Below are 19,885 nucleotides of genomic sequence, written 5' to 3'. Positions count from 1 at the left end.
TAAAAAGAGTTCTCTGGAAATAGCATGTTTGTTTTACACCAAATCAAGTAATAATTCCCTTTCAATAATGGTTAAAGAAATTCATATTTTAAAAATAGGAAAAACATATAATATTAAAGAATGGCAAAACTATCCCAAAACATGATTTGAAGATACATTTTATGGCTTGCCTTTCCTTAAAAAAAATCTATCCACTTTTTTTTACAAATATGAATGAATGAAAATGTAGGTTAAGTAGGATGAAGTAAAAGGTGCTGAGACATCCGAACTGAAAGTTTCATCTTAATATTAATATTAAGAACTCATAATAAAAAGATTACAAAACTGTTTAAGTAGTCCTTGATTGGGTGACACAGAAATATTTTCTCATTTAAACAAACGTTCTCTTCTCTGCATTGTCACTCAAATCCTGGTTATCTCATACTATGACTGTTGCAATGCACTGTACATGGGGGTACCTAGGAAGACCATTTGTAAACTACGATGTTTTCTTTTTTATGGTATTATTATTTCTTTTCTATTTTGCTTTCTTTTTTTTTCCATTTCTGCAATTTCTATTTTTTTAATTTCTTTGTAATTGGTAATAAATTATAAATTATACAATCAATATTCAATATTTGTTTTCTGGATATTGTTTGCAGAAATAGAATTAATAATAAATTATAACAAATACAAGTCCTACTATGTAAGTGAAGTTAACTAATTGCTTCCTTAGCATCATTGTTTCATACCTAAGAGTGCTTTTTCAAGAGGCAACTGGACTTTTTGCTTTTCATCGAAGAAGTGTCTTCAGTTGTGAATGGTGGAGAATGGAAGAATTTATGTTCCTTGCAGTCATCTGGTGTTGATGACTGAAGATTTATCAGTGCTCTCAGGTCACCTGAATAGTGCAAATGGATGTGGAACCTTCTTGGGATTGCTGTGGAACATTGGTTGAATGAGGGTTTAAAGAAGTTCTCTACATACATTAAGAGTGAATAGCCCTCTTGCAACAGAGAGGATATGACACTACCTAACTTCTGTTTACAGTTTTCTCAATGACTCTCAGAGAGAGTGCTAACAACCGGATGACTGCAAGGAACATAAATCCTTATATTCTCCACCATTCACTGAAGAATCTTCTTCAGTGCCTCTTGGAAAAGCATCTTTGGGACAATCATATGGATGATTGAGAATCTCCATAGACATTCATACCTGAGACTTTTTCTTCCCTTGTAAGGAGGAATAAACCACAGTGCCTTGTGAACCTAGCTTCAAAAGTAATCATGATTTTCCCTAAACAAATTATTTTTAGATATAGTGAAAATGTAACTACATATCCAATTGCTGACCATGATGAATTAAATCAATCTAATGGCAGGCTAATCATGTGTTGTATATAAAATAGAATCACTTTGGACTTCCTTTGTAAAACAGGTGAAGGAAGTCAATTGTACAGAACAGACAAAGTTGTTTACCTTAAAACTGTATCATACTATACAATAGTAGTTTTCTAATTTATTTATTAAAATACACCATTCACAAGTTGCAGTATTCAACTAATACTGATTTCTTATATCTTGGGGTTAAATCTGTATACTCTAAACAAATGAAGCCACATTAATGATTGATTGAAATATGTAATATAGAGTTGTGAATGGTTTTTATCTAAAGTCTCAGAAAACCTCTGCAAAACATTTTATAACTGCATCTAATGGTCTATTGGTTTTGTTAGTCTAGTTTTGATGAAGGTTTTTTTTTTTTGGGGGGGGGATAGGGGGAATATTCCGGATCACACATTATATCTACTTAAAGTCCAAAAAAAGAAGACTATGTCTTCCTATTTTTTGTCTTTTTTTTAACCTTCATCCAAACAGCTATTTTAATATAGATGAGTTTGTTGTATTTTCTTTCCCGTTACAACCAATTTGCATGGTTGAGAGTATTAATGGTTAACGTTTTTGATTTAGCATCATAGCTCAGTTAAATAATGTCCGTCTATCATATTGTATTTCTGTTTTCCAATAGAAAATATTAAATTATATGTAAGAAAGTATATGAGATATTATATATTTCTGTTCTTTAAAAAAGATATTGGATTTTGACTATATGGCCTAATATTCTTGGGCATCTATTTGAAAATACCTTTCGGTCTTCAAAATCCAAAATCTGTAGAGTAGTGCTAATTAAATGTGTCTTGTCTGCTAATTACAAAGTTCTTCTAATTGTTTCTTTAGATAATTATGTCTACCTAAATCTTTAGAAACTAGGTTTGTTTATTTTTTTTTTCATGAGAGATATAGATGGTTTGTCATTATTATGATCTGTCTGAAGAATGGCTTTTATTGGTATATATAATCAACCAATATTTTTCTTATTACATATGTACTATAGAGAAAAGCACTTCCTATGACTCCATATCTTTTAAAGGACATTCTGTATTTTCTACCACTTTTTTATTTCAAATTTAAGAATTTAAAACCATACAAACTTAGAGTAATATGTAATCATAATTTTAATTAACCCACTTGTTTGAGAATGTGCTGTCAATCCAAAAACAAGGAATAAATAGCTGACTACTAAAGCTTCACTGGAATTATTGGATTCAAACATGGTCTAATCCTTACTGGGGAGCTAAATCATTTTGCTTTCATTGCTTCTTTGAACCTTCAGTAGTTTTCTGAGCATGAAGACATATACTACATCAATGTCAAGGATGGATTAACGAACACCAAACCTGGATTGATCACAAGGTGGAACATGTTATTTTCAATTCCTCATTTTAATCAATGATTCAAACTGTGTTCATTCCAAAACTTAAAGGTAAGAGAAAGGCAGATCACATCTCTTTGCACAAGCGAAATAAATAAATAACAAGCAAACAAGCAGTGTTATGCTGTATAAGTTATGAAGCTGATTCTTCATTCCAGCCTTATGACTTTTTCAAAAGGCCTTGTAGATTAATGCTAGATTTACCAATATACTTCAGCTTGGACCATATCTTCTAATTATCTGCTCAAATTATCTACAAAATGAAGGACATAATAAGCTAGTACTCATCAAAACAATATACAATTGTATTCAGTTTAAAATAATTGATATGGCTTTTCCATACACATGCACAAAATCTGAATTTGTATTTTTGTGATGTATGTCTCCTATCCGGGGTTTAACAATGCATCTCAAGCAACACAATGAGGGATACAAACAGATAAAAGTTGGGTGACTGAACTAATATTCAACAGCAGAAATAGAGAATCTATTTTGGTTTTATTTAAAAGAGAATATTTTGTTATGTGATGTACTCCATGAAAACTCATTTATAATAAATGTATTGGGCTTTATTGCACTGTTATTGTTGGATGTTTTTGTTTAACCCTTTGATTAGTTTGCAAAATATTTCTAGCACCGCTGATCCTTCATCATAAAAATTCAGCAGTGCCTTTTGAAAAGGAATTTTAAATTAGTTCATGTGTGGCACAGTTATGCTGTGAATCAGATTATATTTCATTTGAGAACAAATGGAAAACATTTTTACGAAATTTATATCAAGCCTAACTACTACCTACACAATTCCCTGTATGAAAACTACATAATTTCAATAAAGTTTCTGATGTACTCTATCTTAGTTACTGACAAACTCCAATACCTGATTTATAATGAAAGAGTCAGTTTGTAAATTGGTTAATGTACTGAACTAGAGAGAGGCTGAGGGACTGAGAATTTTGGTCCTCCATTAAGTAGGAAGCTGGTTTAGCATTTGCAGAATTAATGTAACAAATTTGTGAACTCTTTATTTATCATTTATATTTTTAAAATTATCTCAAATCAAAACCAACTCTGTATATAATACAATTAGAACAATACAATATCTTAAAACACCACACAATGCAGATACATTCTGTATATAGACATACAGAAACAGAAAGAACATCCCATAATAGGAGAAAATATATATCAGAACCAAAATAACAATACACAATGAAATAAAACATGAGCTTTTAAAATTCTTTAATGCTTTTCTGTTACAACTGGATAAATGGTTTGTGTTTTTAAACATGCTTGTAAATGCTTATAGATATGTTCTTTTCTTCATTTCCTTATTTCACTGGTCATCTTGATATGCCTTCCTTCCTTCCTTCCCTCCTTCCTTCCTTCCATCCATCCATCCATCCATCCATCCATCCATCCATCCATCCATCCATCCAAACATTGCTATCAAAAAATCAAGGGCAAAAAAAGAATACTGCAGTACCTTCTGCAGAATTATTTTCATAATATTTATTAACCTTAGGATTTGGACAAGTTAAGAATATATGTCCTGAGCTTATTTTAATTAAAATGTGAAATGAAAATTTAGTTCACACACTAGCCATTTTCTGATAAGAAACAATTTATAGAGACTTTGGTATGGAGGAATATTCTGCAAATAGAATTTCTTCCATGAAATTCCCTTCTAGAAAGGAAACCATAATCACATATTACATAATTTTATCTCCTTTACCACATATCCTTTTATTCCCATTTTCAAATATATAAACTTTACATTGCTCTGCTTCTCTTGGGAGTTCATTACTGACCAGAACAGTCTAAAGTTTGTTTTGATTTATATATCTGAAATGCCGTAAAATGATTTCAATATACCTTTTATCCAACTGACACACATGGAATTAATAACTATACAACCAATTTGCATAGAATATTGAGGAATTTTTAAAGGTGTTTTGTAATTCACTTATAATTTCTAAAGTGGCAGGCTTACTAAAAGGGCCAGTTTGGTGCAGATTAGGGTATCAGGCTAGAAATACAAAGCCAGCTGGGTGATCTTGGAATGGTCGATGGCCCTCAGCCCTAGGAAGAAAACAATGGCAATCCACTCCTGAAATCCGCATGTCCAGAAAACTGAAGAGATTTTTCCAGGCTAGCCAGTGCATATACTGTACATACACACAAACAATACACACAAAGGCTCATGACCTTATAACTTGAAAATGTGTGGGATAAAAAAATTATTTTCCGCTGTGTTTCTACTTGAATTTAATTACTTCAGATGATTTCTGAGATGATTTAAAAAGAAATAAATAAAAGGATTAACCAAAGAAAAACAATTAAAAAATGTTCAATAATCTGTTGGTTCAAACACCTTCTCCATTTTAGAAAGTTATAATGTAATTTTCAAACGTGCATGACATATTTTTTTTATTCTTTGAATAATATTATTTCAGAGTTGATGCTGTAGGATTTCTTATTCCATGAGCAATATATATTTAAATAAATTACTCTCTTTTATTTCATAAGCTCCTTTCTGAATATCATCTTCGCAGAAATGGGTAACACATCTTAGAGCTAACTTTTAGCATTATGAGTTTTCAACCAACTAGAATATCTTTCTCAACTGATATTTAATATTTAGAAATGAAAATGTAAAATAGGTTTTTAATGTTACTACTTATTTTCAAGGTATCTATACAAGTTACATGGGACTTATTCTATATATAAGGATATAAATATTTCACAAACAAGCAGTTTCTTCTAACATGTTCACCCATAATTTAGTTTGTGCATTATTGATCATTGATTATTATGAGGTGACATTAATTCCAGATTCCATCAGGGTGGTAGCAATCCATCAGTGAACTAAATAAGTAAATAAAGGTTCAGTGATCACTTAGAATTCTTTTGAGACTAAATTATATTTCTTTGTAAATAATAACACAAACCCATACATGAATGGGATGCCTTGTTAGCACTGAATAATATACTCTGAATATGATTAAATTGCTTATCTTCTTTCTCCTGATCCATTATTCATCATTTTCATTAATAATATAATTACAAAGTGCATTACAGTGCAACACATAACAATTATTTTTTTGCCTTAGAGGTGATTCCATTTCACTTTTTCATCTTTAGCGGAACATCCCTTGAATGTTCCATTTAGCTGAACATCAAACACAGGAATTAATCCTCTGATGTCACTAAAGCTACTTTATTGAAGATAACATTCTTAAACTCAGAAGTTCCCACTGATCTATACTGTTGCTTCTATCACTTAAAATTTTTCTTCACTGTTGAATTATAACAATGTATGAATTGAACTGTTATTTCATAACTTTATTTTTTTCTATATGCTTTTTTTAAAATGTTATTTTCACTGTTTTAATTCACTATTTGTATTTTATTATAAACCATAGATATCAGTAATTAGGTAAAGTGAGACATAAATTTATTAAGCAAACAACAATTAATTACCTTGACAACAATAACTCTATTGATTGAACAAAGACAGGAAAAATGAGTTCAGGAAAACCTAATTAATTCATGTCAACTCTCTGTAAACAATTAAGTGACTCCTAGAATTTTACTTGGTTTTCTAAAGAACTGTCTTAACGGATTAAACTTGTGTCATTTTTAATCAGGTACTTTTCTTGGTAGATATATAATAATGTTCATAGAAGAGGCTAGTAACCACCAGTAAGGAGATTTGAAAACTTATTCCTTTTCCAATAAGGGCTAAACCTTTAGCCCAATAATGGGCTAAATCATCCCTTCCAACTCTAAGATTCTATGAGCCTCTGAACAAATCAAAATAAGTTTTATGCTCTTTGTAAGAGGCAGCTTGGGTTGAAAACTGTGATTATAAATTAAGAAAACAAGACAAGGAAATGGTTTGATGCATACTAACCATGCTTATGGTTTAAGGAAACAGAACAGAATTTTAAACTTGGCATGATTTCTCTGAGCTCAGAAGAAATGGCTATCCAGAGCTTTTTAAAATGGAAGTCAAAATTCAGCGTATTGCAGACTCAGCAGAAAAAAAAAGCTCACAGTTTAGATGAATCTGTCAACTCTAGGTTCATGCATATAACATGTTTAGCATTACACATTGACCAAATCATAAATTGGTCAATTTTTCTTCCAGAAAGGATAGCCTGTATTCCAGAAAGTAGAAAGAGCTGGAGTTGTTAGCAAGTCCTTAAGAGTAAGATTGAAGAAGGTACATAAAAGTCAGGGTTTTCTATTATTATTTTTAAGGCAGACAAATAATATTTGCTCCATGGTTGGAGTAGCAGCTTTAGCAGTAGATAGGCAATCAATCCTACAATTGCTTTATTATTTCCACAAGATGGTGGCTATTCTATCTACATTGCCTATTTATCCTTGGCACACAAAGTGGTTGACAGTTCAATCATTTTATTAAAATTCTCTTGATGCAAAATATATATATATATATGTCTGTCTGAAGGAAGATTTAATGTTTGCCTGAATTCAGAGAAATACAGTCTGCAGAAGTATAACTAATTATACATTAGTTAATTAGGGGATTTTTTAGTTGTTCTTTTTTTTAGACCTAGCCATTTAAAGTTTAGGAAGTTTTAAATTTAGCTGCTTTTATATAAAAATAAAAATAAATTAAAATAAAATAATATTTGTGCAGCTTTCTGAGATTTAATGTGTTTCTCTAGTGTTTCACTCTAACTACACAAACACACAAAATCTCACAAAGCTGTATGTGGAATTTTTTGTGTCTAGCACAGCTGCTTTTACATTGTGGGTGAGCCAGTTGTGTTGTGTTGTGTTGTGTGTGTGTAAAGTGTGAAAGTTGTTTTTTTGGGGGGGCTTTTTGTGGCTGTATGAGGTTCCTGCTTGTTGCAGGGGCCATTTTGAGTCTAGCACAGCTGCTTTTATATCGTGGGTGAGCCAGTTGTGTTGTGTTGTGTTTTGTAGGTTAAAAAAGGGCAAAGAAGTGACATTGACTTGGCCACGCCCACCTGACCAACAAGCCACGCCCTCCCAGTCACCTTACCATTAAGCCACACCCACTAATTAAGCCACACCCATAGAACCGGTAGCAAAAAAATTTAGATTTCACCCCTGAAAGGAACTATCAGTCAAGTATCTTGCATTAAATAAAGTCATTATGTCAATCTGGCTATTTCATTTTACTTTTCAAACTGTATTTTTAAGCAGGTCATTAATATCTAATAATTATTTACGCAGATTCAAATCAATGTAATATGTAGTCTTTTCCAAACAATCTGGAAAAGTTCAGTGATGATGGACAATGGACAATTATATTCACCAGACAAAACTGGAAGTTTATAAACATTTATTTTCCTGCTATTGCCCATCTTAATTGTATTTCCTGATAGATATAGCAGACACCTGCAAAATAATCATATATATTATAAATCTGATCTTAATCCACGGGCATAAATTTTATTTCCCTGAAACTGTAGCTGTTGTTACATTTAAAACAAGATCAACAGACCAAATACATTTCTGAATCAAATCAGCAGCCAATTTTATTTATACTGTATTATTTCACTTGCTACCAACCCCTAAATCTCAAAATGGTCTGAGATGTGATACGATTGTAAGACGTTGCAATCACTTTTGTATTCTGTATCACCATGCTTTGTATTTCAATAAATACAAAGAGCATACAAATATGCTCTAAAATGATAGAGAGACTGAAAATGTTCATGTTTCCATGATGAAATAGAATTAGTCCCCAAATTCTTTCATATACCAGGAGAATTTATTCTGTTTTGAATACATCTTTTTTTAGGTTTGACTGTGTAATGCCCCACAATGAAAGGTAACAGCATAAGAGTCTGGATTTACTTCCGAAAATGATGAATAACCCTCATCTTGTGACAAGCTGTGATGTACTGCTCCCATTAAGCTTGCTCTGAGTGAGAAGATATTCCTGGCTTAAACTGCATGCTCTGGAAACATAACTAAAGAAACTTCAGTGGCATATCAATTATATGGGTTTACTGTGCTTTGGAGAAAAATCACTGGGCTGTCATGAAGGTGTCATAGAACATTATACAGATGAAGCCACTGGCAGAATAACATTTTCTTTACAATGCAAAAGAGGTATTAAAAACAAATAGTTGCACTTTGATTACCAAAATGAATGCAAAATATAAATTTTTCATTTAGAAGTAGAATTAGATTGTTATTAATCTGCTGCATTTTCCCCAGAAACAGTACTGAAGTATGTCCATAACAAAGTTATGGTTTTATTTTTAATAGGCTAAAAAGAGCAATCAGGAGCCTGGATAGCTCAACAGACTAAGCACTGTAATTTAACATCAGCTGTCCACAATTAAAGTAAGATCGACTCTCGCCAGGCTCAAGGTTGACTCAGCCTTCCATCCTTTCTAAGGTAGGTAAATTGAGGACCCAGTTTGTGGGGGCAATAAGCTGACTTTGTATAAAAATACACAAAAGTATGAAGGCTATTGCTTAATGCACTGTAAGCCTCCCTGAGTCTCCGGAGAAGGGAGGTATATAAATCAAATTAAAAAAAAAAATTTTCCAGGACCGGCCAATTGTGAAAAGAGACTTAATTTAAATACAAATTTCAAAGTAATAAAAAGCGTAGATAGCTATCACTGCATATGATTATCCTATGATTGAAGAACGTTTTTCTCAAGATCACTGCAAGGGATTGGAAAATAATAGTAGAACAGTAAACATCATACCTGCTAGAATAGAAAAAAAGTGTGGGAAAAAGAACAATTTTCAAAAATGTCAATCTGGGCATGATCCAAATGTTCAGGTGATCATATGTCTTTCTTTAATAGCAATAGTAATAGCACTTATATACCGCTTCATAGTGCTTTCCAGCCCTCTCTAAGTGGTTCACAGAGTCAGCATATTGCCCCAACAATCTGGGTCCTCATTTTACCCACCTCGGAAGGATGGAAGGCTGAGTCAACCTTGAGCCTGGTGAGATTCGATCTACCCTTGACAGGTGTCCATTATTTGAGTGGACAGTCTGCTTTTTTCACATTATGTTCACTATTTTTTTTCACAAAATAGTGGACTTTTTTTTATTCAAAAGCTTTATGATGAAATGGTAAGTAATCTAAAGCTGTACAGTCTAAGAGAATAAGGATAGGAGAATCGCGTTTTGTCTTTTTTTTCATAAGTTAGAATGAGACAAAGATCGAATATCCATTGAACTCGATTCTCCGAAAAAATTAATGATGACATTAAAATAAAAATATATTATAAAATTATGTACAGTTCACATTTTTAAAATGTATTGTAGCTTGTGTCGACTGACCTAAAATGGCGTCGAGTGATGAGAGTAACAGCGGCGAGATTTCGAATTCTTTAAAACAAAAGAGAGGAGTATGCAAATACACCAAAGACTGGGAAGCTACTTTTGCATGGATTACCAACAACGAAACTGACAGAACAAATACGACGGCCTACTGTAAATTGTGTCAGAAATTGTTCACAATTGAATATAATGGTATAAAAGCTGTCATACAGCATGCAAGCACAAAAAATCATTTAGATAAGGAGAAAATAGCTTCCAGCAACAAGCGAATCAATTCGTTTTTCATTGTTAAAGACTCATCTTTCAGTGAGAAAGTGACTGTAGCTGAAATGGCTGAAACTTACCATGGGATCAAACACCATATTTCTTTCCTGGATTGTGGTATTAAGTTAATGAAGCAAATTTTTGATGATTCAGAAATTGTAAAAAAGATGTCTTGTGGAAGAACCAAATCATCAGCTATTGTCAATGAGGTTTTGTATCCTTTTTCTATTGAGTTGGTTTTCAATGATCTTAAAACTGGAATTCCATTTTCTCTCTCCAATGACGCATCAAACAAGGGAAATCGCAAAATGTATCCCATTGTTGCACAATATTTTACTTGTGAAGAAGGACTGTGTGTGAAAATTTTAGACTTTTATGAGGATTCTTTCGAAGATTCTACATCAATAAAAAATCAGCTGTGTCAAGTTCTTAGTGATAACGAATTGGAAATAAATAATGTTTCAGCTTACTCAGCAGATAATGCATCGGTCAATTATGGAGTGAACAAATCTGTTTACCAAAAATTATTGCTGGAAAATGACAATATTGTAGCTGCTCATTGCAATAATCACATTTTACACAACAGCGCAAAAAATGCATTAAAGCAGTTATCTTTTGATATCGAAAATGTAGTGCTGAAGGTTTTTGCTGAATTTTCGAATTCTGCGAAGAAACGAGAAGAGTTGAAATCATTTTTTGAGTTTTGCGAGTCAGAATTCCATAAGGTTTTGCACCATGTTCCAACACGTTGGTTAAGTTTGTTTAAAGCGGTCGAAAGACTTCTTTTAAACTGGATACCTCTAAAATTGTATTTTATTTCTCTTGGATCTGATGAGTGCCATAAAGTTATCTGGAACCTTATTTCGGATCAGGAAAATGAACTCGCAAAGGACGATGAACCAACAATTTTAGAATTGTATTTATATTTCTTCATGTCAATAATGCAAGACACCCTACTGAAGCTGGAAAGCAAGAAAATTCTTGCATGTGATCTTCACATTATCATGTGTAAGCTGCGTGATTCTTTGCAAAAAAGATACGATAAGCAGTTTTTTGGAATGAAAGTTTTATTTGCCTTACGTAAAAAACATTTGCCTGAGAATGCCATGCAAAAGTTCAAGAAAGAAGCCATCAACCTGTATCAAAGAGCCATTACTTACCTAGAAAAGTGGTATAATTTCACCGATTCAGTATATGAGACACTAAGTTGTTTCAATCTAATTGATCACAATAATCCTCCAACTTTAGAAGAAATGATGAACATCTGGTTATTATCACCATGGCGAGAAGAACTTCCACCCAACACTCTCTTCGATGAAATTTCTGCCTTAGAAGAAGTTTATGTTCATCTGCAGGGCGATTCATCCCTTGATAAGCGGACGTACTTTTTCAAGAAAGAGCCAGCTCCGAGTTTACTGAAACTGTTCCAGTATTGTGCATCAATTCCGGTATCAAATGCAAACGTTGAACGAATTTTCAGCGTCATGGGAAATTTGTGGACTGACAAATGTAACCGACTGCTTGTACCATCAGTTCAAAGTGAACTTTATATATTTTTTAATATTTCTCAACGTTGTACTGAAATTAAAGAATTATTCCTTAAACACAAAGAATTGATCAAAGCTGCGCAGTCAAATAAAAATACACACGACAGCAAAGTAAAATGTAATTTAATATTTTACATATTATTATAATATATTTGATGTTTTGAATTTTAAGTAAAGTTTTGAAGTGATTATTTTAATACGTGTTAAAATATTTGTAAGAAAATATATAATTTAATTGTAATTTTTTTTAAATTTTTTTACTACTTAACCCCCCCTCCCCCACTTGTCCACTATTTTTTGGAAGCAGACCTGGCAACCCTAATTCGATCTGCCAAACTGCTGGCAACTGGTGATCAGAAGAAATAGCCTGCAGTACTGCACTGTGACCATTGAGCCACCACAGCTCATTAATACCTTTAAATAAATTCCTTAATTTTGTAAAGTTGTAATTAGACTTGGAAAATGTACCAGTGATGATAAATGATTTTTAAAAAAACTTTGAAGCACTCCAGATCTTCTCAGATGTAAACAGAAATCACCTCTATTGCTGTGGAAGATTTGTATGGTAAATATAAATCCCATTTGTAACCTTTTGGTAGCTCATTAATTTTCTTCTAGTAGGAAATAAATGGTACAATGCCATGGAGGAACTATCGCATATCTTCTCAACACTGGAATCAGAACCTGACCCTAAGAAATTTGGTTGCTCAAAGCAAAAGGTGAAACAGTAAGTCTCCTAGTGCAGGGGTGGGCAACTATGGCCCTTTTACAACCTGTGAACTTCAACTCCCAGAATTCCTGAGATGGAAGTTGAAGTGCACAGGTTGTAAAAGGGCCACAGTTGCCCACCCCTGTCCTGGTGTACTTCATGTTCAAAATAGAACCTCGTGATAGTTTTAGCTGTATATAAACATGGAGCAAGCCCCACATATAGGCAATCCTCAATTCACAACAGTTCATTTAGTGACCATTCAAAGTTACAATGGCATTGAAAAAAGTTATTTATAACCATTTTTCACACTTACGACTGTTGTAGCATCCCCATGGTCACATGATCAAAATTCAGGTGTCTGGCAACTCATTCATATTTATGATGCTTGCAGTTTGCCAGGAACATGTGATCACCTTTTGCGACCTTCTGACAAGCAAAGTCAATGGGGAGGCTAAATTCACTTAACAACCGTGTTACTAATTTACAACTTCAATGATTCGCTTAACAACTGTGGCAGGAAAGATTGTAAAATGGGGCAAAAACCACTTAACAAATGTCTTACTTAGCATAAATTTTTGGCTCAAATGTGGTCATAAGTCAAGGACAACCTGTATACTCACTGATAATGTTATTTAGTTGGGTAATGAAATATCTGCAAGCAAACAACCGCACCCAGCACCAAGGACTCCACAACTCATCAAACATAACAGTATCTTCCCCCATGTCTGATAATATAAAGAGATAAAGTATCCACTTAAATGTTTATATGTCTGAATACAACAACACTAATTGCTGTCCATAATAGTTATTTCAGCTACAGTATTTGGATTTGGTATCTTTAATGTAAAACAGGAGTTCAGTTAATTAATGTTAATTACTTTTAATATTGCTAGTAATCTATTGTGGTCAGTTAGTAATTCTCATTCATATATCAGTAATAAACAATTCAAAATTTTGATAATATTTATAGCAACCAAATGAAAACATTTTCTTTATATATTAACTTTAGGAACGTCAGATAATTATTAGTCCCTATCTCAATGATTCTAATCTGAATTTGTCTACACAACCATTGGAGGGATAGATAAATGATAGTTAGACGATAGATAGATAGATAGATAGATAGATAGATAGATAGATAGATAGATAGATGAGGCAGATCTGCCTTTTATTAAAAGATTCTAGGAAGTCAATAGACAAATGACAATAAACCAATGCAGTAAAGCATATATAGAAATTTGATATTCTTCCATTAATCATATCTAATTCTTGGAGATTGCATAGAGCACGGGTGCCAAACTTGATCGCATCACATGACCTATCACAATGTTTTTTGCCTTTGCGGAGCCAGAGTGCGCATGTACTGTGGGTGATGCATCCAGCCCGTGGGCCGCCATTTTGACACCCCTGTCATAGAGGAAGCCCCTGTAGTTTTCTTTTTCAGAAGTGGTTTGGCATTGCATCCTTCCTAGGGCTTAGGGAAAGTGGCTAGCCAAGAGGCACTCAGCTAGCTTTATGCCTAAAGCATGACTAGAATTCATAGTCTCCTGGTTCCTAGCCTAATTATGTCTTAACCACTACAGCAAACTGGCTCTCTATATAGGAATATAACAATCTCAAAATCACAGTAATATAAAGAGGGATCCAGATTGAATCTTAGAGTAGATGCAATAAAATCAATTAAGGGATTCGTGAATTAATAGTCCTTCTCTAAATTCAGTTATGTTTGCATCTAAGTCACGATATTTTGAATGAAATCAAATATGAAAAAAATAAAATAAAAATAAACAATACATTCTTGCTATTATTTTATTTGGTATGTAAAGTCTAACATTCCCTTTGTGGACATTACAGGGAAAGGGAAATCAAAACAAGATGAGATACTTTTACTACAGCAAATGTGCCTATTGAACAAATGTTTGGAGGTTTGCCTGCTTGTTTGGTTGGCTTCGGGAAAAGCATCAGAAACGTACAAACAGTTTCCATTTGGAAGCTAAATTGAAAATGACCTTGTGCTTTTTAAAGGAAGGCTAGCACCTGAGGTCACTAGAGTATAGTTTAATAGTGCTGATCTGCCTAGAGTTTGCAGGCATTATGCAAAAAGAATAATATTATACAGATTATTCTGCCTTTCCCTTTGAAAAATGTGTAAAACACAATCCAACCGCAGGACAATTAATTTTCAGGAGGGAGCAGGTGCTTTGAAAAACTTTTATTTCCCCTTCCCCTTTTCCTCTTCATCCTAAGACCCATTAAACATTAAACTTTGACTTAGAAACTTCCACTGATCACGCCAATGGAACACTAATTATATTTTCTCAGCATGGAGAATGCTACAACATTTCATAGAGTTTGGCTTAGAAGTAAGAGAAGATACTCAATAGTATATATCATTTTTTGCTTAATTGCTGAGGTCAAACATAATTCTTTATAGAGAACAGTAACAATAACCGAGTTACTTAGACTTACTGTGAATAAGCAACACACAAATACATATCATCTATTCATGCCTGTAATCCTCTCATTGAGTAAGAAAGTAAGAGTAACAACATCAGGAGTGTCAAACTCATGTTGTCATGGTGGCGTCACGTGATGTATCGGGACTTTTTTCCCTTTGGCGTGAGCATGGTCAGCGCTTGACGGATCCAACCCTTGGGCCATGAGTTTGACAGCCCTGAACTACATAGAACAAACTAGAAAAAGTCTGCTTAGTAGAATTCCTGAATCCTTGAATCATTACTATTAAACAAGCTGAGATTTTTAAGCCACCAATAAACCAACTCTACCACCAATTGAATATCATTCCTTCCTAAACAGTCTGAAGTGCTCATGCAAAGAATGGACTTAAACCAACATTTTATCCATAGTAACCTAGAATAAATCAAGCATGTTAAATGTGTAACAATGAAGTATCATAATGGAAATATTCAGAAAAAGATGATGCTTCTATCAACAATTATACATCTAACTGCAACATCGATACATCTATGTTGTACTATACATCTATAGAGACATTGTTAAGCTATTTTAAAGACAATTAAAACTAAAGAGTGCATGATCTCTGTCTGTCTCTTCTTTAATTAGTGTGTTATCTATCACAGTTATAGAAGGATTACATAATTTTTTTTTAGAGGAGCAATTTTCCATTTGTCTATTTGACTTGACATAAATTTATGTTTAATTTTTCAGGCAAAACTTAACATCAACTTAAAAAGAAGAAAAGGTGCTCCTTCACTTTGTTCTTTTTGAGAAACAAAGAGAGAGGGAGAGGGGGAGGGAGAGAGAGGGGGGGAAGAGGGAGAGAGAGAGAAATGTTTTCATAAAGAGTTTCAAAGTACTTTGTGGCAAATGAAAAATCTAGCACAGATAAAAATAGTATGAACTTACCATTGAAATTCACTGCCCGGATGTAACTAAGCAACTCTTTGCCATCAATTGTACTCATGCGAGGACAGAGTCCAATGTACCCAGGGCAAAGTTCTTTATGCATGTTGTGTAATGCATATGCCATTGAATATACCGCATCAATGACAAACTGAACCTTTCCTTCTTGTTCATAAGAAGAATCTCTTGCAATTCGTTCCAATCCTGTGAAAAAGAGGAGAGATGAAGAATCATTTTACTAGCCTAGACACTGAGGCAAATCTATGTATTGAATATTCCGTGTTGTACAAGAAGGTTGTGAACTCAAAATTAATTACACATCCCTGGCAGATTGAATGCTTCGACACAGTTGATATTCACAATATATTTCATCTGAAGAAATAAGAAGACGACCCTGGGGAAAGTGGCATCTTATTTTGGAAACAGATGAAAAGGAATCCTATGAGGCTACTGGGATTAAATACTTCTGCATGGACTCATCATTCAGTGTTGTGTAAAATAGTATTTTTTAAAAGTTGCTAACTTTAAGATGTTGGACTTGACACATCTTAAAGTTGCCAAATTTGAAAAACATTGGTGTAAAACAATACACAAATCTAAGCTAGAAAGTCTTTCTCAACAGAAAATTTATAGAAAGTTCAAGAAGTAGAACAGTATAATAATAGAAAATTATTAAGTTTTCATTCAAACATTAATTTGGGTATAGAAGTAAGAGAACATTAAATGAAGTAAATCTTAGTTACACTAAATATAACTAAATAAACATCTACACCACCCTTACATATGCACATGGTTATATTCAGGCCATTGGATGAAAAAAATGTTTTAATTTTTAATCACAAAGGAGTACCTGTTAGAAGATTAGCATATTTGCCATTAGTTTTCCAACCTTTGTCTTATAAATTAAGTGTAGAAAGAGGAAACATTTTAAGAACCTACTCAGGATGCTGTTTCCAAACTCTTTGTTTTCAGCTAACTAATTCTTTCAGAATAGCTGACTGACTATTTAAACAGTTTTTACAGCATTTGTACAATTCAAGTTTAATTTAAATGTGGAGACTACCTTTATATTCTCCCATTACTCCCATGGTTGACAAAGCACTTTAGAAGGAAGATGTGTTTCCATGTGGGGCCATTATTTGTATAAAATGGTGTAGGGTTCCTACTTCTAAGCCAGTATTAACTGGCTGGGAAATTCTCAGAGTTGAAGTCCATATACAGTATCTAAGAACATATCTAAGAATTGCCAAGTTTCACAAACACTGTTTTAAACAAAAACTATTATAGATTTAAATTAAGGCCTACGTAAAGCTGTTTTAAAGATGATCTTGATTGCTCACATAGTAAGATTTTTGAATAATTCGGCCACCTAGTACTATTCCATTTATGGTATTAGTTGCTGATATTCTCACACAAAAATTAAATTGGTCATACATAACTGATACAGATTAACATTAACTATAATTATCAGAGGCCAGAAAAAGGCAATTTAGGTAGACAAATATTTGATACACTTAAGGAGAAGCCGTAAGTGTTTATCTCTGAATCATCCTAGCTAATCACATTCTTAATTAACTCTGAAGAGTAACTTCACTCTGAAGAGTGAAGAAGGCTTCAAGCTCTTCTTAGAGTTATCTGCTAAAAGGGCTAAGCATAAATGAACTGAAAAAGACTTCCAGGACTGCTTGCTACTCTAAAAAGTCATGTGTTTTACGCTCACCAACCTTACTATTTACAGTATATTATTCAGCATACGATCAGGGCTTTAAAAGCAGATCTGAGAATAAAGGCATAAGCCAAGAAATGAATAGCAGACCTGTAAAAGCACAAGTGTATTTTTTCATTGCACTTGGCAGTTGCAACTCATTTATTTTTCAGATTGAGGTTTGCCAAGTAAATAACTGTCTCTAGACAGCCGTTCTATTCATATAAGTACTTTCTGGGTCCAGATTGAGGGTTCAAGGGTGTCAAAATGACAGAACAACTGGGTAATCAAGTTCAGCCCAGTGGTGAAATCCATTTTTTTTTTTACCACCGGTTCTGTGGGCGTAGCTTGGTGTGGCTTGGTGGGTATGGCAGGGGAAGGATACTGCAAAATCTCCATTCTCACCCAACTCCAGGGGAAGGATACTGAAAAATCCCCATTACCTACCCACTCTGGGGCCAGCCAGAGGTGATATTCGCCAGTTCTCCAAACTATTCAAAATTTCCGCTACCGGTTCTCCGAACTGCTCAAAATTTCTGCTACCGGTTCTTCAGAACCTGTCAGAACCTGCTGGATTTCACCCCTGGTTCAGCCCCTTTTAAACACATGACATACACATCTCATGCATGTAAAAGGGGCAGGGCTTTAATAACCCCACTGCATTCAAAGTAGCTAACTTCTCAAATTAGAGAGGTAGAAAAGAGAGGAAATGAATCACTGACATTATGGGCAATTAAATTTCCAAAGTCCCTTCCCAGTTTTCTATATACACTAAAATCTAGATATGACTAAACACCATAAATATTGCATCCATTTTTGTACGTTAGGCCTCCATCTTCAATGTCATCTTTAAATGTTTTTACTTAATAGATACAAAATCATCCAGAAGAAAATCATGTTTGTTCTTTATCACTACAAAAAACATAGGGAATGTAATGTTCCATTCCAATACTTCCTCAGTAAATACTCCTCTTTTAGTCATAAACATGCATCTTGTAAATCTTAAAGCTTCAACACATTTGTAACAGTAAATCAATCAGAGCTATTTCCCAATGTCATCAGTAAACCCTTCAAAGAAAACAAAAATGAAGTTATCTGCATGGAAGTAGAAATGCAAGAGGGACAAGGGTTGTCAGAATGAGATCAGAATTAGATGTAGCTTTAGGTTATTTTGAATTAACCTTGACCCTGAATATAACATATAATATTATAATATAATACGACCCTGGATTTAATATATAATATTAAATCAGAGCATAGCTTCTAGAAGTTTTACCAATCCCTTTTTCTCGTTTTGCTGATCCTATATCAAGTAACATACTGCATTTCTGTGTTATGTGCATGTATACACTGGTAAGCAGAGAATACGAGCAATAAATTATGCTAATGAGCTCAGGACGTCTCTATAAGCAGGATAGTGCTATATAAACTGAACAATACAGGAGCAAATTTCAGTACGGCAAGAAAAATAGGCAAAAGAAAGTAGGACAGATCATTCTGGAGATTTTAAAGGAGAGCAAATCAGGCAGAAAAATATATTTCAAATGCATCCATATGGAAGAGTCAGCTGGGGAGCACCTTGCAAGGTTACAGACTGACTGCTCCATTCTTAAATCCTTCCTCCTTGCCAAGTGATACAGGATGGAGTTAATACAAAAGAATTCCAGAAATCATACCCCAAAAATGCTTTCTAACAGACAGGAAGCAGCAGATGAAGCTAAGCAGAATCACATCAGATACTTGTACAATTAGCACAGGGGCCTCCCAAGGCTGTGTGCTCTCTCCACTTCTCATCTCTCTATATACCAATGACTGCATCTCAAATGATCCATCTGTTAAACTACTGAAGTTCGCAGATGACACAACAGTGATCGGTCTCATTCGAGACAATGATGAATCCGCATACAGACAGGAGATTGAACAACTAGCCTCATGGTGCAGCCAGAACAATCTGGAATTGAACACACTCAAAACGGTAGAAATGGTGGTAGACTTTAGGAGAAACCCTCCCATACTACCACCTCTTATAATACTAGACAACACAGTATCAACAGTAGAGACCTTCAAATTTCTAGGTTCTACCGTATCTCAAGACCTAAAATGGACACCTAACATCAAAAATGTCATCAAAAAAGCCAAACAAAGAATGTTCTTTCTGCGCAAACTCAGAAAGCTCAAACTGCCCAAGGAGCTGCCGATACAGTTCTACA

The 19,885-nt window shown here is 33.8% G+C and overlaps 1 protein-coding gene across 1 annotated transcript in view; it reads right to left on the bottom strand.

The window, feature by feature from the left end:
- Nucleotides 1-19,885, bottom strand: part of GRM8 (glutamate metabotropic receptor 8) — a 502,734-nt gene that overhangs the window by 156,804 nt on the left and 326,045 nt on the right. Inside the window, exon 6 of the mRNA XM_070947976.1 lies at nt 15,974-16,174. Coding sequence (XP_070804077.1) covers nt 15,974-16,174 — 201 coding nt within the window. The remainder of the gene's footprint in view (nt 1-15,973; nt 16,175-19,885) is intronic.

The sequence above is a fragment of the Pituophis catenifer genome, unplaced genomic scaffold (assembly GCF_029215685.1).
Source record: "Pituophis catenifer annectens isolate HBS135680 unplaced genomic scaffold, rPitCat1.0.hap2 SCAF_7, whole genome shotgun sequence".
In the NCBI taxonomy this organism is placed as follows: domain Eukaryota; kingdom Metazoa; phylum Chordata; class Lepidosauria; order Squamata; family Colubridae; genus Pituophis; species Pituophis catenifer.
This window is presented reverse-complemented; position numbering and strand designations above follow the sequence as displayed.